This window comes from Gymnoscopelus microlampas (genome assembly GCF_963454915.1).
Source record: "Gymnoscopelus microlampas genome assembly, chromosome: 22".
Lineage (NCBI taxonomy): Eukaryota > Metazoa > Chordata > Actinopteri > Myctophiformes > Myctophidae > Gymnoscopelus > Gymnoscopelus microlampas.
Genome location: NC_139959.1, coordinates 34,613,331 through 34,634,806, shown reverse-complemented (window position 1 = coordinate 34,634,806; position 21,476 = coordinate 34,613,331). Strand labels below are relative to the sequence as shown.

The following is a 21,476-nucleotide window of genomic DNA, read 5'->3' as shown; positions in this document are numbered from 1 at the left end:
TGTGAGCTTCAACCAAACCTCAAACATTCACTGAACATCTGGAATACACTCTGTCTGTCTGTCTGTCTGTCTGTCTGTCTGTCTGTCTGTCTGGAGAGAGTGAGCTCCCCAAGCCGCTTGCGGCGTCAAACAGCGAGCGTACATCCAGCGTTCAATTCAGCCTGTTCTCGTCCACTCGCCGAAAGTGTTGACCGCCAAACTGTTCTGTTATTGGATGGACAGAGTCTCCTCTGGCTATGGGATGGACACCATGGCTACGCTGTGTAGGAGATGGGGGTGAACACATTGATCTGCTCCATAACCTCAAAATGTAAACATAATATGTGCATATATGCGTGTGTTGAACGGTCTGAGAGTGAAAGTGTCCCACTAGGTTAAACTGGAAGAGATAATGAAGTGCATTTTTAAAGGTAGGGTAAGTGATTTTCTTTGGTTAAAATAAGTGTTAAATAGCTCTATATTCTGATAGTACTCATTGCTATAGAGTGTTTTTTCAGTAAAAGGAGTCTCCTTGTCTCTCCAGCTCTTTATAAAACAGAAAATGCATTTTTGTTTCAGTTTCATTTCCAATGCTATCCAATCAGGATAGAGAACTCAATCAGGATATAGATTAAACAAGTGAAATTGGAAGTGATGACACTAAGAAATGAGCAGGCAAAATTGGAACTGGAACACTATAAAAATGAAGCTTAAAAATGGGTACTTTCTCCTGATTGGCTGAGATTTTGACACCTACCGGAAAATGTATTTTCTGTTTATTAAAGAGCTGGAGAGACATGGAGACTCCTGTTACTGAACAAACACTCTATAGCAGGGGTAACCAACCAGTCGATTACGATCTACTGGTAGATCATCAAAGCCTTCTAAGTCGATCGCGGGGTGGGCCCGGTGGCAGACGGGCAGCCATCACAATTCACAGAATTTGTGAAGTGTAGACTAGGCTAGTGCGTCCAAGGCAGTGTTGCCAAGTCTGCTTATTATAAGCTACTTTGGGCTTGTTTTTCTGTAAAGTCGCTTGAATATATTGGGGGTCCTTCAAGGACCCCCAATATATTCGTCCTTAACATGAAAATGTTTGTGAACCACTGCTCTAAAACAACATTCGACAATACATTTGGACTGAACTGCCCTATTCGCTTATTTTGGACTTCTTTTCAAGGACCTGGCTGCTTGTTTCTCTCACAATACCTGGCAACGCTGGTCCAAGGGAAGCCATGCGGCGTTGTTTTCCTGTACTTTCCGCGCACACATAATTCAGCTCGCGGGTCGCGCTCAAGAAATAACGAGCGCAGTCTCGTGACATGCAAGCCTTTTCAGTGGAGAACGCTGGAGTTAAATCTTCAAACAGTGTTCTACAACGTTACAAAGTACCATCGCAGGAGATCGCATTTCAGCACAAGCAGTGGTGGAAGAAGTACTCAGATATTTTACTTAAGTAAAAGTAGCAATACCACAATGTAGAAATACTTTTTTAGGCCTGTGTTCAAAATGTTACTTGAGTAAAAGTACAAAAGTATTGGCATCAAAATATACTTAAAGTACCAAAAGTAAAAGTACAATCATGTTTGAAAATAGCAGATCTACAAGCTCACAACGCGTGATGCATGTTGTGAGCTTGTAGATCAGCTATTTATTTCAGATAGTTATAAAATAGGGCTAAAGTGGTTATATATACATTTAAATTGATATCTGCAAAGTAACTAGTAACTATAGTTTTGAAATAATCGTAGTGGAGTAAAAAATATTGAATATTGGATATACTCCAGTAAAGTAAAAATACCTCAAAAGTCTAACTAGAATGGTCCTCCTCAGAGCGCAGATCTCTGCCAATCTCCACCAGGCCGGGTTGTCTACCCAAGGCCCGCAAACTTCGATCAGTGCAGTCAACGCATTAAAAAGGATGCTCGATTGGTGGAGCTCTCAGATAAAACATGCAAGGCTGACACACTTCCCAAATCTTGAGAAGGTGTCACAAAACCTCACAGACAACTGCTTTTCATCCCGAACAGTTCTGTGCCCAATTGAACAAACTGAAATCAGAATTTGGCTGTAGATTTGTTGAGGTACAAGGCATGAGTTAAGTAGCTTCTTTTGTATCAAACCCTTTCCTCAGTATTGACATAGTCAGTTAAAATGCAGGATGTGTTTACATTAACTACAGGTGTTGAAATGGAGATTTTTGAACAACTAACTGACTACCAACTGGAGGGCAGAGCTAGAAACCTGGACTTTTGGTCACTTGTGAAGTATCCCCCTGATTGTGTCTTGTGCACTTAAGCTGCATGCCTACTTGAAAATAATAAAATCCAAGTTTAGAACTTGTATGACTGACTCACATCTTAATGACTGCCTCAGACTGGCATTCACTAAGTATCAACCAGATTTCAAATGGCTTGCAGATAATGTGCAGTCACAGAAGTCTCATTAAAGGTGGGCTGATCCTGAGAGTATTGTATCTGTCACCATATCTGTGCAAATATATGGTCATGGATGCATTTTTGTCATTTGAACAGAATATCTGTAAATGTGAAAATTCCGAGAAATTGAGAACTGAGAAACTAAATATTGTGCATTGAAGAGAAGAAATATGTAAAAGCAATTTATTTCATGTCCTTTGTGTTTTGTTTAATTTAAAAATAACTCGACAAAGACGTTTTTGTATTTTTGTCCTAATATTTATATTTCTAATACGTTTTTCTTAATATTTAGGCATTGATTATATAACCATCATCTTTATTCTTATTTAAACTACTAGTGTTTATGTGGATGTATGCAAATGCATTGAGCCTGTCAGAAATTGCAATCGTGATAAGCGTTTTTTTAAAACATATTTTAGTGGTAGATCATGGCTTACAATTGGAAACAAAACGTGCTCTTGGGCTTGAAAAGGTTGGTTACCACTGCTCTATAGCAATGATTACTATCAGAATATAGTGCTTTAACCTTTTAACAAAATACTTTTTGTTTTAACCCAAAAATATCACTTACCCTACCTTTAAACATCCGAAAAGCAGTGGCCAAAGCTACTGAAGCAGCAAATTAAATAATGGGTACGGGTCAGTGTTGATTTCGTCGACTAACTCTATGACGAAAAATGTCTGTCGACTACCTTTTTTCACATACGAAAACAAAATAAAAACTAAGCTATGATGACTAAAACTATGACTAAATATACTGACAACTTCATCAACAAATAAAAAATGATTAAAATGTTTGGGGGAATACTAGTGGCGAAGAGGATCCAGTAGAACTAAGACAAAAAATAGCAGATCTTCAAGCTCACAACGTGTCACAGCGCAACACGTTGTGAGCTTGTAGCTATTTTCGGCATGCAGCTAAGTGAAAATCAGCCATTTCGATGCCATCACGGCCCGCCAAAAATAAAAAATAAAAACTCAAAAGACAAAATGACTAAAACTAAATCAAAATGTGCTGTCAAAATCAACACTGGTATGGGTCAATCATGCCGTTTGATGGGCATGGTGTGGAAGAATGCATGTCTAACAGCTCATATATGAGAAATACAGCGTCTAATATACAACATGACATGCAGGAGTAGCGAGTGAGTGAGTGAGTGAGCGAGCAGGCAGACAGGAGTGAGGAATTAGAATGTGGCTGTCAGTACAACCTGCTTGATTCCTCCGGAGTCGCATATAATCCTCTCCTCCTCGCTCGGCGGTGGGACTAAGGCACGAGTGGAGTGAGTGAGTGTTGGAGTATTGGAGTTTGGCTTGTCTGTCATACTGACAGTCTGTCTGTCTGTCTGTCTGTCTGTCTATTTCTCTCTATTCTCTATTTAGAGTAACAGGTTGAAGTGTAATATACCAATTCATCTTAACACATTGAGTGCCAAAACCGGGAATTCACGGTTTTGCAAATACACTCGTTGAGTGCCATAACCGGAGATCTCCGCAAGGAGACTTTTTTATTTATTTATTTATTTTTCCACATGGGGCGCTCTAACGCAACTTTGGAATGATTCACAGAGCTTGAAAGAAGGAGAGGACGGAAGTGGATCCATGCCAAAAAAAAACGGCCTCCCGTCCGCACCCATTATAACTCCTTGAGAAAAAAGCTTCATATCTCCATTTATTTTTTAACGTGGTGGAAACGAGCCGTTTTCGATGGGCGATAACTCTGCAATGGCGGATCGCGTTAAGATATATTATTGTTCCAGGCGATAGACGGGACCCACCACCGTCGTGCATGCAGCCTTTGTTTACATCTGCGTCCTCGTCGTGGAGACTACAGCGCGGCGGAAATTGTAAGAATGCCAGCACTAGATGTACCCTGTTTTAATAAACCTCTGGCACCGAATGTGTTAAAGAGTAATCAAACACTAAACCGCTTGCGCGCAAACACACAAACACAGACGAGGAAATAGGGCGTTGAAAACGTTGAAATATGGAGATACTGTACAAGCCGGTTTCTGCCTGACAGCGACACAATACAACCTGACACAGTGTGGAACTCAATGACATAATGTGGGGAAAAGAAATTAGTCGATACGTCCTTGGCCCTTTGGCAGTGTGCACAGGAAATGTAGCACTGACTGATCCAGCAGATCCCAGTTTGGACACACAAACAAGACAGCTAGACTCCTGCAGAGCTACGCCGTAAAAAATAAAGTTAAAATGAAACAGGACAATTATTATAATGACATTTAGAGGTTAGGTTTAGGGGTTAGGATTAGACATTTAGAGGTTAGGTTTAGGGGTTAGGATTAGACATTTAGAGGTCAGGTTTAGGATTAGACATTTAGAGGTCAGGTTTAGGGGTTAGGATTAGACATTTAGAGGTCAGGTTTAGGGGTTAGGATTAGACATTTAGAGGTCAGGTTTAGGGGTTAGGATTAGACATTTAGAGGTCAGGTTTAGGGGTTAGGATTAGACATTTAGAGGTCAAGTTTGGGGGTCAGGATTGGAGTTATGCCTGATTTGAACTCATTTGTGCGCCAATGTCGGGCACTGAAAGTAGCAGATGTACAAGATCACAACGAGTTAGTAGATCACTATTTTTGGCTTTAATGTTAAAAAAAGTTTAATAAAATTGGCGTCCTAAAATCGTCCTCACAAGTATAGCAAAATAAATGTGTGCGTGTGTGTGTGTGTGTGTGTGTGTGTGTGTGTGTGTGTGTGTGTGTGTGTGTGTGTAGTGAGCCAGTCAGTATGTCGGACGTCATAAATCTACAACTATGTAGAGAGTCTCGCATGCAGCAGCTGTCACACTCTAATGAGGCCTCATGGGAAATGGAGTCTTTTTTGGAAGGAAGGGGGGGGGGGGGGGGTGGAGGAGGGAGAACAAGGATGGAGGGATGGAGAACAGGAGAGGTTGGGTAAGGGAGTGATAGAGATGGGATGGAGAGAGAGACTAAGAGAAATAGAGGGGAGAGAGGGAAACAGAGAGAGAGTGGGAGAGGAGAGAGACAGGGGAGATAGAGAGAGAGAAAGAAAGAAAGGGAGTGATAGAGATGGGATGGATAGAGAGACTAAGAGAGAGAGAGAGAGAGAGAGAGAGAGAGAGAGAGAGAGAGAGAGAGAGAGAGAGAGAGATAATGCAGAGAGGAAAGGCAACAGAGGGCTGGGGAGAGGGAAAGACTCAGAGTGTGTGTGTGTGTGTGTGTGTGTGTGTGTGTGTGTGTGTGTGTGTGTGTGTGTGTGTGTGTGTGTGTGTGTGTGCGTGCGTGCGTGCGTGCGTGCGTGCGTGCGTGCGTGCGTCAGCTGGAATAACTTAAAAGCGCCTTGCTCCAATTTTCCGTCAAAAGCGACAAATAAAACATTTGGCCGCAAGGACAATAAAAACACAACACATTGTAATACGTAGCAAACGATCAATCAAACACAACAATAACATTAAGACGTGTGTAAATCTGCCTGGCAACAGCTGCTCACAGCCCTAATAAATACACTGTCTCTGTAAGGTGGAAACCTTGTAAGTCCAAACCAGGCGGTAAGCATTCACCGCTGGAAATGAAGCCAATAAACAGTGGTGGAAATTAACTTAAAGGTGTAGTGAAATGAAAAATATGTTTTTCACACTTTTAGAGCATATCCGTGGTCATCATATGGGCATACCTACCAATAGATGCCAAAAAAAAAGAAAAAAAAACATTTTTGCGTATTTTTACATCTAAAGTCCCTAAAAAGCCAATCTTAATTACTTCCTGTAAACGAAAACGTGCTGCGTGATGACATAACACAGCCTTCATGAAAATAAATGAATCTTGATTACATGCACCTGTTTGATTCCCATAGCTGCACGTTCTTCAAACACAGCTGATTTTAATTACAGAGATACTCCGTTTTGAATCTCATTGAAGATGAGTGTATTACTCATTTTAAACTTCATCTGCACACTAAAATATGTATCTGAAAACATTATAGGTTAGAAATAAGCCAGGTAGTAGCAAACGTGCTTCACTGGCCGTCTCTCTCTCACTTGTAAACAAACACTAGCCGTGTGCCGCACGGCTGAAGTGATTGAGATCCAACGTCCCATAGCCTGAAGGGATGGGACCTTCTGATTGGTTTAGAGTCGTTGAGCCGACATTTCAGGCTGAACCTTCAAAATAAAATGACCGAAAATGTCACTTCAGTGCGTCTTTAAGTACATGTACACAAGTACTGTACTTAAGTACGGTAATTGTACTTTACTTGAGTATTTCCAATTTCCAATACTTTTACTACTCCACTACATCTCAGAGGCAAATATTGTACTTTTACTCCACTACAATTATTTGAAAATTTTAGTTACTAGTTACTTTGTAGATTTGTATTATTATTACAAAACATACACATGCCGTCAATGCGGATTTGATCAGATTTTACACTTGATTTCATTACCTTAGTAAACATTGTCAAAAATACTTTATGCCTTCAGTCACTAGTTTAAAGTCTTCGTTCAATTATCCTGATACGTGTTTTTTTTATAAATGATGGTCCCATTAACTCATTGACTGCCATGGACGAGTACACTCGTCGGTTGGCCCGAGGTCCACATTGCCAAGGACGACTTTGACGAGTTTAGTTTTCAAGCAGATGGCGCTGTTCGCTAACCTATGAATGATCCCTTGCCTGTCAGAAAAGGATAGACCCGGAAATGATGTCATTTTGTTTTAAAACAGCTTGATTACTTTATGTTTATTTGTGGTGGAAAAATGGCTTTATCTCCGTTGCTGTTGTTTTTTTTGCTAAAAACAAGCTGCATTCAACTGGCCACAACTATGCAATGGATTACCACAACCGGACATTTTTTCCCCCCCGATTTTCCAAAGATTAGTAAAAACAATAGGCTCTATGCACAGCAGCCATTTTATGAAGACATTCACAGGTGTTACCAGTGATACTAATGAAGGCTCTGTTCCATTTAGTGTAGCACAGTAGTTCTCAGATTGTTTTATTTCAGATTTCCACGACCCCCATAACTCAGAGTTACACACCCGTAAAGGGCCATTTGGGAGTGTTTCCAGTGAGCCAACATGCACAATATCAGCACCCTGACTCTGTCTGACCAGAATAGAACAGAGCCTTCATTATTATCATTGATAACACCTGTGAATGTCTTACAATATGGCTGCTGTGCATAGGGCCTATTGAAAAACGCTGGCAGTGGCGTGGCAAACCATGTTTTATGTTGTGGCAGTCAAAGAGTTACTTGTAAAATGTTCAAGGCTAGCTCTACCGAGTGATGACCCGCCCTCGCTGCCCCTCCAGCCAATAGCATTAGTTTCTGGTTTGCTTTTTACGGGACTGGAAATTCCAAGATGGTGCATTTGAATTTGCTGAATTAGCTTCAAAATAGGTCTGTATACGTCAATGGGTGACGTCACGACCAGAACTGTTACTTTTTTAGAAGTAACAGTTATTAAGTACAGTAGTTTTTATTTAGTCACAAGCTCGTGTTAATACTTTTCAAAAACAGCCGATCTACAAGCTCACAACATGTCACAATTCGCCATTTTAACGTGACACTCTTGTACGACGAAGTAGGGCATTCAATTACAGGACAAAGAACATAAAACGTTTTAGAAATATGGAGATACAAGGTTTCTGCTCAACAGCGACCATGAATACAGCGCACGCACGCACGCACGCACGCACGCACGCACGCACGCACGCACACACACACACACACACACACACACACACACACACACACACACACACACACACACACACACACACACACACACACACACACACACACACACACACACACACACACACACACACACACACACACACGTCTGGAACTGAATGACTTATATAGGCTAATTGGATCTGTGTCAAATTGATCGTCTCAAGCGATGAAATATTAGACGAAGCAATAAAAGGATAAGAGAGTTATAAAGAATCGGATCAAATTAATTTCATGTGTCATTTAATGTGAACCTGTGCACTTCCTATGTGGAGCCGTGTGTGGGGGTTTCCTGCTGGTGTGTGGGGACATCTAGTGATGCTCTGTGGGAACTGCAGGCCAGTTAAAAGAGACTGCACTGCTTTGGTGCATGTTTGGATAACTGACTGACTGACTGCTGACTGTGAGGTTCAATTCATAAAGGTCTCACAGGCAATTTTATTACCTGTGTAGGCCCTATAAAGAGAAGAATGCATTCGCCATCTGTTTTGAATAAGGGGTGTCATGTTTTGCAATTAATTAAGTTTACCTAGACTAAAGGTAAAACCATTTCTTAATTCCATTTAAGGATGTGTTTTCACTATAATTTATAATTATAAGTTATGGGCCATGACGGAGGCGCGCCGACTCAGCAGACCTTGAGGCTGAGGAGACGCGCCCGAGCGCCTCCAGGCGCGAGTGCCCGCGTCGACCAGCCGATGGTCTGCTAGTCGAATCAGCGCCGTCCGAGTTATGTACCGATAGGGACAGAATCGTAAATATTTTTGGTGCGGACTGCGTTTGTTCCACTGACTGCGTTTGTCCCAACTGCCACTCAAAGTGGCTACTGGCCAACTGCCTGGATGAGGCAGACTTATTTTTTAAAGCTTTGTGCTTTCTATTAGACTGTGCAGGGCAGAGGCGTCTAATCTCTGAGTCAGGGTAACAGCATACCCTCGGATTAAAACTATTTCCTAATTCCATTTAAAAATGTGTTTACACTATATTTTAGGACTATGGGGTAGATACTGAAATGATACAGTTTTGGAAACATGTTAGCATATCCATAGTTCTGATGTTCACACCTCCAATTTGGAAGACAATTAGCTCCCTGTTGATGGTCCAAATGTTGATGGCTCTTGGTATCAATGTGCTTTCATTGATATTCTCATTAACTCAACAATGAGATCTCCCCCTCAACTTTGTGGTTGATGTAGGTGATCAACTCTATTGTTTAGGTTAGTAAGAATATGTGGATAGTTTCAGTTATGTTGGGCAGTTTAGAAGTTTAAACCCCCTGGATATTTTGTGCTAAGTCTTGTAATCCATTCTTTTTCATGGAATCTTCTCTGCCCAATTGTCCAGCAGTCATTGAATTCCAAGCCGCATACTTTTATAGCATCAATCCCATGTGTCATAAAGTGTTGAACAATTAATAAATGGGTATCTTTTTCATTATTAATCGTGTACCTGTGTTGCCTTATTCTAATTGCTATGGAGTTGTTTGTCTCTCCTACATACTGTAATCCACACACTTGGCAAGTAATCAGATAAACACAATTTCTGGTGCTGTATGTGATGTTCTGTCTTAGGCTAATATTTTGTTTGTCCTGTTTTTAACCGTTTGTTTCGGGCTAAAGTAGTTAGGCCTTGCCCGTGCTACTTGGTTCCATGGCTTCAATTTGCTGTGGATCAAGTAGTCTTTCAGATTTTTGTTTTTCCTATAGGCCGAAATTATCTTAAAGTTCTGTAGGAGGTTTCCTCCCCTGTTTTCAAATGGTGTGTGGGGACATCTAGTGATGCTCTGTGGGAACTGCAGGCCAGTTAAAAGAGACTGCACTGCTTTGATGCATGTTTGGATAACTGACTGACTGACTGACTGACAGACAGACTGACTGACTGACTGACTGACACACTGACTGACTGCTCGCTCCTGGACACCGTCGAATGGTCATAAATCTCCCGCAAATACCAACCGTGTGGTGGATTTGTGGGAGAGTGGTTTCTATTTACTACTCAGTGCTCAGAGCCCGCCTACTGGCTCGCTAATTTGCAGACATTAACAGACTGAGGCACACAGGCCGGAGCTGCAACCTGCCACACCCCTTTTACCTCCTCTTGTATGGCTCTCATTTGCCACTGACCTGTCAATCTGGCAAAACGTCTACTAGTGACTGCAGCCTCTGGTCTGAGAGGCGCGAGGAGAGAAAAGAAAAGTCTGGATTGTGGTTGGTCTAATCTTATTGATGTAGATTACAGACAGGGGGGAAAAGGAATACAAAACCCACTTTACATCAGATTATTCGAAGCATTACCCGTGTCTCATCCCAGAAAAACATAATGATACATTTGCACGGTGTGTAACAACTGCGAAGTGTCTATTGCCCAGGTGTAAAAACTAAAAGGTACGTCGAGGTGAGTAAAATCAAGCCATGTCAAGCTAGCATCATTTTTTAACAATATCATATCCGTCTGTCTGTCTGTCTGTCTGTCCTATATATATATATATATATATATATATATATATATATATATATATATATATATATATATATATATATATATATATATATATATATATATATATATAGGCCTATCTTATAAGATTCTCTCATCAGATTGTCTTAAATGCACACACTACAGTACAAGATTTAAAAACAATGAGGCATCACAAACTACAGGATTCTATTCAGATTTTCGTGTTCGCCCGAACACAGCACCTCATGTCATTTGATCTCACAAGAAGCGTTCATCCGCCTTGGTATCTTGGCGCCAGCTATAATCAGTGTTGGGACTAGTTACGTAACGCAACTACTTTTTGCGGTGACTAATAACGTAACGTGTTACCTTTTCCAATTCAGTAACGGCGTTATAGTTACTGTGATTTAAAAAGGTGCGTTACTGCGTTATATTATGTGATCCAACTGAACCGTCTACCCCGTGGAGCAGCTTGCCTGTCATCTAAACAGGACAGGCAGGCTTGGATGGATACAGGCAAATTCAAGCGATGCCACTCACTCTAACTGAGAAAGTGAAAGTAGAGAGGAGTGAATGATGATTGGTTAACAGGGGGTAAAATGTCAGCCAAAGCCAATCAGAGACAGAGTTGGGCGGGTCTTGCCATACACACACCCTCCCTTGCTAACACACACACACACACACACACACACACACACACACACACACACACACACCACAACAGCACACACACAGTCTCAGCTGAGCGACATGCAGCGTTAGTTTGCAGCTTGGAAATATAACCATTATTTAGAATTTGTGGGGATAAAGGGCGCTAAAGACATTGCAGTGACATAAAACATTGTCCACATCGAGTAACAGCAATGCTAATCTCCTGAAGCACCTAACTAAAGTACATGGGGTTATAAAACTAGTCGCCAAAGAAGACTCCACCGGCAGTGATCTAGATGGAGCTACAGTTACTGTACTCCATCCATCTAAACAGATAAAAAAAACTTTTTTTTTTTAAATCGCCACAGCATGTCACCCATACTCAACTAAACAGATTGATTGGCAGGTATGTTGTTGAGGAGGACATGCTTCCCATCGCAACGGTTGAGTTTGTTGCCTTCAGAGCAAAATAGCAGTGAAAGCAGCAGGGCCACTACAGTGCAGAAAGACGTTTAATTGTTCCACTACATTACATAATGACTACAATGGTCTTTTCTCTCACTGTGCCACAGAGCAACACTAAAACTGTGTGTGTGTGTGTGTGTGTGTGTGTGTGTGTGTGTGTGTGTGTGTGTGTGTGTGTGTGTGTGTGTGTGTGTGTGTGTGTGATACAGTACACTGGCATAAGTGTGAGAGGTTTTTTATTTAAAAAAAAAAAAAAAAGGTTTTGTCAGTTAAATTAAGGCCACTCACATCTATATGCAAATGACATCAAATTCATTCAAACTGATAACTGACTGGGGAGGGAGTGTGGGAGATAGGTGGGTTATTGTATTGCTCTGAGTATAATGATCATTACATCCTGATGTGAAAGAAAATATTTCTAAAGAAGAAGAAACAAATAAACGTTTTTATGTATAGCCTATCAAAATCATTTGAAAATAATATATATATATATATATATATATATATATATATATATATATATATATATATATATATATATATATATATATATATATATATATATATATATATATATATATATATATTATTATCAAAATCATTTGGAAATAATATATATATATTATTTCCAAATGATTTTGATAGGCTATACATAAAAACATTTTTTTTTTTTTTTTTTTTACAATTTTATTTTATACATTCTTTCTTACTAGTTACTTTCATAATTTAGTAACTAAGTAAATAATAAACTTTATTTGTATAGCACCTTTCATGACATGAAATGCAGCGCAAAGTGCTTTACAGAGCAAGAATACAAATACAGTTACAACCAATTTAACAATAAAGCAAAAAAATAAAAATAAAATAAGATAAAAGCAAAAGCATAAAACAACATTAAAATAGGCAATACTGTGAGGACTTAAAAATCAACCAATGAATCAGCTAAAAGCAAGAGTGAAGAAATAGGTCTTGAGCTGTGCTTTAAAGCTATCGACAGAGGCTGCCTGTCTTAGGTGTAATGGGAGTTTATTCCACACTGTCGGTCCGTAAAAGCAGAATGCTGCTTCACCGTATTTTTTATATGTCATTGTAGGCACCTCGAGCAGGTCAGCACTTGAAGTAACTAATTACTTTTTTTGAGCAGTAACTAATAACTGTAACTAGTTACTTTTTTAAAGTAACTTGCCCAACACTGGCTATAATACTGAGCGTCGCCTCAGTTCGCTCCCCCTGACCAGTGCGAAGTGAAGCAATGTCATCGTCTCTGCCGGGCAGCCGAAGGCCGGAGACTACATACGTATATTTTCGCACCTCTCCGTCTGTATGTGAACAGCTAATCTATGGCACCGTTGGACCGATCGCCGTGAAACTTTGCACTCACACTCCCAGCAGGTGAAGAAAGAATCACCACCCCAAAGTGTTCAAAACGGCTTCATGGTGGCGCAATAACCTCGCTTTGTCCCATTTTGGACTATAACTGTTGAACTGTAGGTTGCGCAATCAAAATCTCCACTGGCGAAACTTGCACACAGGCATTACCATAATACGCAGCATATGAAGACAGTGACAAACACAATTCTTTAAAGTTTATTTGCGCTTTTGTCAACTCTGTGTAACTCCAAGGAGCAGAGTTTTCTTCGGAGTTACTGCGCATGTGCAGGCTATGGGCTCTTGTTGTCACGGTTACATACGCTCCTCGCAGGCTATAGGATCTGCTTGTGTCACGATTACGGTCCCCGCAGGCTGGAGTCTGTAGCCGATGCGGTGGGTGGATGTCACACACACACACACACACACACACACACACACACACACACACACACACACACACACACACACACACACACACACACACACACACACACACACACACACACACACACGCGCACACGCGCCAGAACAGGCAGATCATGTCCATATAGCACTCGCACGGACATTGACAGGCACAATGTTCGAATGAACGTCGTGGTATTGGCACAAATAGCTTAGGTTCAAGTAACGTAAACATGAAGTTCTCATGGTTGTGGGGGTGGCGACGATTTGACGGCGGGTCGTCACAAACACCACACCACACGTTAACAGCATGACATCAGCAGCACTCCTCTCCAAAAGTCTAACTATGCACACCAAGCACATAACCCAAAAGTTCAAATATATGGATGCCACACCGAGCGCATAACGTCTGCATATAGTTGGGGTGGGGTGCGCACATCACATGGTATGGACTAGTAACATTATAATAATTGGTATTGCTGCAGATGATGCAGTATATGAGTGTTGGGTTGTAGTAATATTATCAGCATTGCAGTATTCGTAGTATTATCAGTATTGCAGTATTAGTAGTAGTATCAGTGTTGTACCTGATATAGAACAGTAGATGAGAGCTGGGTTGGCAGCACTCAGCTGGTTGAATCCCAGACCCATCTGATCCAACTTCCCTGGAAGATAATTCTCCACCAACACATCACTCACTGCTGCCAACTACACACGCACACGCACACACACACACACACACACACACACACGGGAGAAAGAAAGAGAGAAAGAGAGAGATTATCGCTTATTCACACATTGATACATTCATAATTGATACAATTACACAAACGTGACTGAATTAATTAATGAATTAGGCTTGTTTTTTCTTGACCACAATATAACAATTTAGATAGCAGGTTATTTGGACAGATGGTCATTGTTTGCCTGTTATCCTACAGTTTCAATGTACAGATTATTATTATTGTTTAGATAACCTGATGCTAGGTTCTTGGTTTACCTGTGATTCTACTATTCTACACTGTCTCTCTGCATTCTATCTATGTGTTTTGCTTAGTGTAAGTTAAAATAAATAGGATAAAGAGTGTCTGCTAAATGCCTAAATTGAAAATTGCGAATGAATGGATGGATGGATGGATGGATGGATGGATGGATGGATGGATGAATGAAATGTACAAACACATGACAAAGGTTCAGTAACACACTATAAAGGATCAAACTTGTACCTCTGTGATGATCTGGACTCCTTTAGGATGTTTGAGATCCACTGCAATGCTCTGCAGGGTAAAAACAGACCCCAGAACAGCTGTAAGTATAGTACAGCATCATGACATCAAAAATCTACGTTTCAACCGTTATTTCTTTGTTTTCCCAACATAACAAAAACGTGTATGTTTTGGTTAGCTGGCATTGAAATTCTGATTATGTGAAAAAGAAAAAAGAAAAGAAAAAAGCTAGGCAGAGTTGAAATATTTAGATGACCTCAACTAGGAACTCTGGAATTGGGGCGTAGTCCAATGAAATATTGTCATTACATTATTTGTTTTAATCGCATATTTATGGACCGCCCCCATTTATACTGTAAAGCAGTTGTTCTCAAAGTGGGGTTCTTGGGGGGATTCCAGGGAATCTCCAGCAAAATGTGTTAATACAGCATCACTATCATTTTAACCCCTTTATTCATTTATACGTTGGCCATTACAGCGCCTCTATGTTTGCATATGCTCTCTTCCTACAGCCCGTTCGCTGTGTCCACTCCGCTGGGTCTCTGCTGTGCAAGCCCAGCGAGAATGGCTTGCACTGCCGGGAGACCCAGAGCGCAAAAAGACAAACTGGACGGAACTAGTTAAATTAGGCAGGAAGAAAGAACCGGTTCAGCCCCGGTGGAAAAGGGGACTCAAGTTATGGGTGGTCGTTGAAATTAAAAAGGTTTGAGAAGCAACACGACAGTTTGAACAAAGTGTGTTTCCTGTTTACCTTTTTATTGCGGTTCACGCTGAGGAAGTAAACACTCTCTGTTCCCACAAACGGTGGACCCCAAGACCTGGTGTCATCTCCCGCTCCTGTGTCACACACACACACGCACACGCACACGCAAACACACACACACACACACACACACACACACACACACACACACACACACACACACACACACACACACACACACACACACACACACACACACACACACACACACACACATATATAAACACAGCACGAAAAGATTCAGAGATGTGTGTTTGGTACAGTAGATTATGTCTCTGTTTGTTGCAACAATGCTTCTTGCCATTAACTTTTATACAGTTGGAAATTCTGTTTATTTCCATTTTCAATGATTCCCCATTCGTAAGGAGCAACAGACCTGCTACTTTTTATGGTATACACAAGGGATAATTGACGGCGCGCCGGTCATTGTTGAGAAATGAACCCTGACAGGATGATTACACCCTGAGGCGAAGCCAATCAGCCTGAATTAGCCCGCGTATAACACGGCTAATTAATAAATAAATTAATAAAATGACCTAAAAATAACAACAAAACAAAGTGCTTACGGTAATGAAAGTATTCCATTAATTTATGCCAGGTGTGGCCGTCCGTCCAGCGCAACACGGTCGCCTCGAAAAGCAACAGGATGTGTTGATCAAATAGAATACATTTTCTATAACTGCATTGTCTATTTCTCGCTTCAAATGTTTTTCAAAACATTCTTGAGAGCAATGTTTGGCTGTAAACGACATTGTGTGTTTGTTTACATGGCTGTCATGTTGGATACAGCATCAAATCAAGCAGGGCAGCAGGTGCTCTGAGCCTTTGATTAGACACCGGTCTGTTATAGAGCTCATCGGTCATTATCCAGAAATAACACACAGCTGAATTCAGTGATTGACCAATCAGAATCAAGCATTCAACCAAACTGTGTAAAAAGCATAAATATACATAATAATGGTTGATTTTTCTTTTGACCGGTTTCTTTCCAAAAAAAATTATCCTTACCCTCCCTCTCTCTGCTTGTGTCAATAAAGTTGATAGTGATTCAAACAGTGTCATATCCACCCACCTGGTCTCTCCACCTTAATGACCTCAGCACCCAGGTCACCAAGAATCATAGTGGCAAACGGACCTGCCAGCACCCTGCCACACACACACACACACACACACACACACACACACACACACACACACACACACACACACACACACACACACACACACACACACACACACACAGTATAAGAGAGGGACAGATGTTTTAAAACGGTCTCTCTGGCTGTGTTCAAAGTTGAGTTCAATTCAAACAGGCTTCAGAGATTGTAAATTAACATTGACTTTCTACACTGTGTCTGTCATCCAGATATCAGAGTTATATCAAAATGTTACATTTTTGTTTTTTTATTCCATTTCTGCTAATCAGCAAGCGATATATACTTAGATGATTTTGATGTATATTAGGATACATTTGTGCGACTGTAAAGACAAAACTAAAGACGAGGCGGGGCTTCCGCTTTCCCCATTAATCGTCAACAGAGCTTCTGCGCTCCAGAATGTGTGACCGGAAGCGTTTGAAAACTTGAGGGAGGCAACAGTCTGGCCACGGAGACTATCTACGATGCAACAAAGCTGTTGACAGCCCATACATGAAACAGAAAAGTCCTATATGATTGTATTACATGACGATAAAAACACCAATGTTGCAGTTTTACAGAAAGCAGATAAGCTTGGCTTATCCTCTTTGTCTGTGTTAAGATTGTGTTTCCAAAAGAATCTTCCATTTTCATGTTATGAGCAACTTTCTGTGATTTAAAACTACTGCTTCCAAACTAACACAGAAAAGAATTCTGGCTGCTCAGAGTTTATTGACAGAAAGTTAATCATAACATGATAATGTTATGATTAACAAAGAAGAGAACCAAAGCTGTCCGTATACAGCTGCAACATTGGTGAGTTATTCATCGTTTTAATACAATCTTTTCGTTTCATGAATGGACTGTCAATGGAGCTTGTTGCAACTTAGACGCAGATAACATCTAAACTGCTTGTGGCTACAGTTTATTAACAAAATCTCTCTAGACCGAGTTCGAGTTAAAGTTAAAGTTATCACAAGTCACAAGAGAGAAAGAGAAATGGGACATTTCAGCTTCGCTTTAAAGGAATATTTCACTTTCAAATAGAATAAACATTTACATCTTTTTATTAACAAATACATTTTAAAAAGTCGTGGAAAAATCACAGCCGCCTCACCCATTATGCGTGATAAAATACATGTTTAAGATGTATAATTTAAAATTCACACTTCCAGATGCCTTACCTTGTCAAGTCCAGCACTCTCACCCCCTCTAGTGGCCGAACACTGTCACCACCTGTCAAACACAATGAATACAAACATTTCAGCATTCTTTCTTTCTTTCTTTCTTGTATGGATTCATTCATTCATTCATTCATTCATGTCCTCGGCTCATATAGACAGAAATAATTAACCACATTGACTGCATTTCAATCCACTCAAAAAACTAACTTGCCTACGACAGGTTCATTTATAAGACAATCATTCCTAAAAAGAACAAATCATCTACAAGCTATCAAGGCAACCGAGGCATGACGCAGTAAAAGTCTGGCTTCTAGACTTTGACCACATTGACAGCTTTTCTGGACTGGTGTGGTGGTGTGGTGGAAAAAGTGCTTAATTGTTTTACTTAAGTAAAAGTATCAATATAGCGATATAGAAATACAAAAGTATTTGTATTAAAAGTAGAGTCATTATGCAGAATGTCCCATTTCACCTAGTTTTCAAATGTATATGCACATGCATGCATCACATTGCCACACATTGTGAGCTTGTAGATCTGCTATTTTCAAAAAGCAGAAATGTAAATAGGGCTGAAGTGGGTAATGTATGTTTTTTTGATAATGTAATAATAATCAAAATCTACAAAGTAAATAGTAACTAAAGTTTTCAAATAATTGTAGTGGAGTAACAGTACAATATTTGTCTCTGAGCTGTTACCTAGAGTACAAGTAAAAATACTGAAAATTGGAAATACTCCAGTAAAGTAAAAGTACAGTACAGTACTTGAGTAAATGTACTTAGTTACTTTACACCACTGCTGGATAATAAAGCAGTTTTAGTAATAATCATTATATATATTTTGTATAATGTGTCATACCTGCTGTTGTTGTTGTTGATAATGACACGCAGCGCGTGCACGTCAAAGCTCGCGCACACAGAGCAGAAGCACATGTTTTCAACATGTTTGTTATTGTTGTAACGCTGCCGTGCTGCTTGGAGGCAGACACCACTGTTACGGATAATCTGGTGACCCATCGAATTCTGTTACCCAACCCGACTGACCAGAGGGGTCGCTGTTCTTCTTCCTCACCATCACCACCTGTTGCTGCTCTCAATGGCAAAAACATGGAGGACGCTGCGGTAAATGAACTAGATGGGTCACTAAACACGACGCAACACCAGGAAGTTAAAGTGGCATTTTGAGGGCTGCATTCAGCACAACGAAACTTGTTTCTATAACGACACGGAAGAGAAATACATCCTAAGACCGTTATTGTTTTGTTTGATGGAGTTCTGTGTGAAATAAAATGGTTTTATGACTGTCTTTTCACTGGGGCTTGAAATAAAATATTATGTGGAGGTTGTTCACGTTATGAGCTAACTGGTTCCCTTGTCATGAACACGCTCCAATAAAATAGAAGGTCCGGCGTACGTCATTTTTGTTATCCAGCGATTCCAGCCGGCAGATTCGTGGCATTGGGACTCTGGGAGGCAAGCTGCAGTCGAGAGTTTGATGTAGTGATGGCAAATGAAGCTTTTTTGAACCACTGAACCATTTGAACCAATCGGTTCAAAAATGGGTTCATTGCTCGAAGCTTCAGTGATAGTGACATCTCCTGGTGAAATGCAAGACTGCAGTCAAATATTAGGTTGGCCAGTTGGGGGCTCTTAGACAGTAAAACAATATAATGTGTGTGTGTGTGTGTGTGTGTGTGTGTGTGTGTGTGTGTGTGTGTGTGTGTGTGTGTGTGTGTGTGTGTGTGTGTGTGTGTGTGTGTGTGTGTGTGTGTGTGTGTGTGTGTGTGTGTGTATATATATATATATATATATCTCACACACAAAGACTGAATATCTTGTTCTTTATACAAATAAAGATGGCTGTGTATTGTCTGTGTTATTATGGTAGATTGTGCTTGGGAAACAGGATGTGGTGGGGAAATATGGCACAGTATAGGGTATGCTTGTGTAACTTAAAGATTTTTATTTAGGAAAATACGTTTTTCTACAGTTTTTGGACTGAGCCGGTTTCTTTTTTTGCTGACTATTTCTCCACATTTTGAGAAAACACGCTCACTAGGTACAGAAGTGGCTGGCGTGCATAGAAACGTTTTTGCAAGTACAAACAGATGCGGATATACATTTTGATGGTCTCTCCAGTAAAGCAGGGGATCTTGTGCTCTTTCCAGTGGTGGATCGGTCATGTACCGCTGCACCTCCACTGTTGCATCTGCTGTTGTGCTCCTTGACCTCCTTGCTTCAGAAGCATCCCTGTCCAGGAGTTCCCAAAGGTTCACACCTGAAAGACAAACAAATATAAAAGTAATCAGCAGTGTAAGTTTTCAATTTGTATAATGTTTTACTTAGATTATAATATTATGTGGATGATGGATTTCCATCACGAGCTGGTGCAGTTGCTGGAGTTGCTGCAGATGTGGATGGCTGTTCTGGAGGTGAGCCAGATGGTATATGTTTCTCATTACAGAGGAACATTCTCCTGTCAGTCGTCGGACTGCTGCCTGGGCCTGACCTTTATTAAAGAACCCTAAAGTTTTATATCTAGGATCCAGCAGTGTAGCAAGGTTCAGTGCTGTTGTGCTCTCCAGGCTGTCAAACCTGGTTTGCATTAATGACAGCAAGTTCTGTCCCAGTTGTTTTGCCGTGTTGTTGCCGTGGCTTGTTTTTCCAATCAGGTCAAACAAATTGTGAATTAGCATTTTTGTCCATATAACCATTGAGCCTGAGACTCTCTTTTCCAGGGACAGTTCTACTGTTGCTATGTAAAATGGGGAAAGCATGTTTAAGCTTGCAGCTATGGTGTCATAGTCTTCAGAGGACAGTGGCCTCACATCTGTTGGGAGCGAGGTAAGGGCTGCCCCCACTGCCAGCCTCTCGTCGTACAGACGCTGGAACATCAGGTAGGTGCTGTTCCAGCGAGTGTCCACCTCCTGCATGAGCTTCATGACTGGCCGCTTCATGGACTTCTGCACTTCTGCCAAGAACTCTTTTGCTCTGGTGCTGCTTTTAAAGTATGCCACCACTCTCCGTGACCTGTTGTAAAAGATAACAAATTAATTACGTCTGAAAAGGTAATGTAAAAAGAAATCATGACCAAAATAAACTAACTAACTAACTAACTAACTAACCTTGTGCGTAGGTCTTCCAGGCCAGGAGTTGTCTCAAGTGACTTCTTCACCACTAAGTTCAAGCCATGTGCAAAGCAACCAGAATGCCTTATGTGACGGTGGCCAGGTTGTCACATGTGACTTGCCACTTCTCTTTAGAATGCTGGCACCCTTTACTCTTTCAATAAATAAATAACAATCCACATTAAACTCACAATAATAAAATATCAATTGCACAATAAAGTGCGGGGTGCGTAATTACTGTGAGAATAATAATGGTGATCAAATACTGCAAGACTACGCCACCCTTTTGTATATGAGGTAGGGTCCTCTATAACACTTTCTTTCTCTAGGCTATTCACAGGTTCGAGTTTACCCTGGTAAGTATAAACACTTTTAGGAGAACAACACTTGGTCAAATATCCCATAGAGAAATCTGGACAGAAACAGGTTTGTATAAAAAGGTAAGTAAGTTTTATTGTCCCTAATACAATGGCATCTATAGGCCATAAAACAATGAAACACATAAACAAAATATAACACTAAATACTAAAACCCTCAACCTCCTACGGCGCCCACTAACT

General features: G+C 40.6%; 1 protein-coding gene across 1 annotated transcript in view; it reads right to left on the bottom strand.

Moving 5' to 3' along the window:
- The window catches only part of sugct (succinyl-CoA:glutarate-CoA transferase), a 145,687-nt gene extending 126,920 nt beyond the window's left edge, over window positions 1-18,767 (bottom strand). The window contains exons 1-6 of the mRNA XM_084048033.1: window positions 18,648-18,767; window positions 17,792-17,843; window positions 16,544-16,617; window positions 15,460-15,545; window positions 14,709-14,759; window positions 14,070-14,190 (exon numbers count right to left, since the gene is read on the bottom strand). Of these exons, the coding sequence (XP_083904159.1) occupies window positions 14,070-14,190; window positions 14,709-14,759; window positions 15,460-15,545; window positions 16,544-16,617; window positions 17,792-17,843; window positions 18,648-18,732 (469 nt within the window). The 5' untranslated portion in view covers window positions 18,733-18,767. The remainder of the gene's footprint in view (window positions 1-14,069; window positions 14,191-14,708; window positions 14,760-15,459; window positions 15,546-16,543; window positions 16,618-17,791; window positions 17,844-18,647) is intronic.
- Window positions 18,768-21,476: the final 2,709 nt, after the last annotated feature.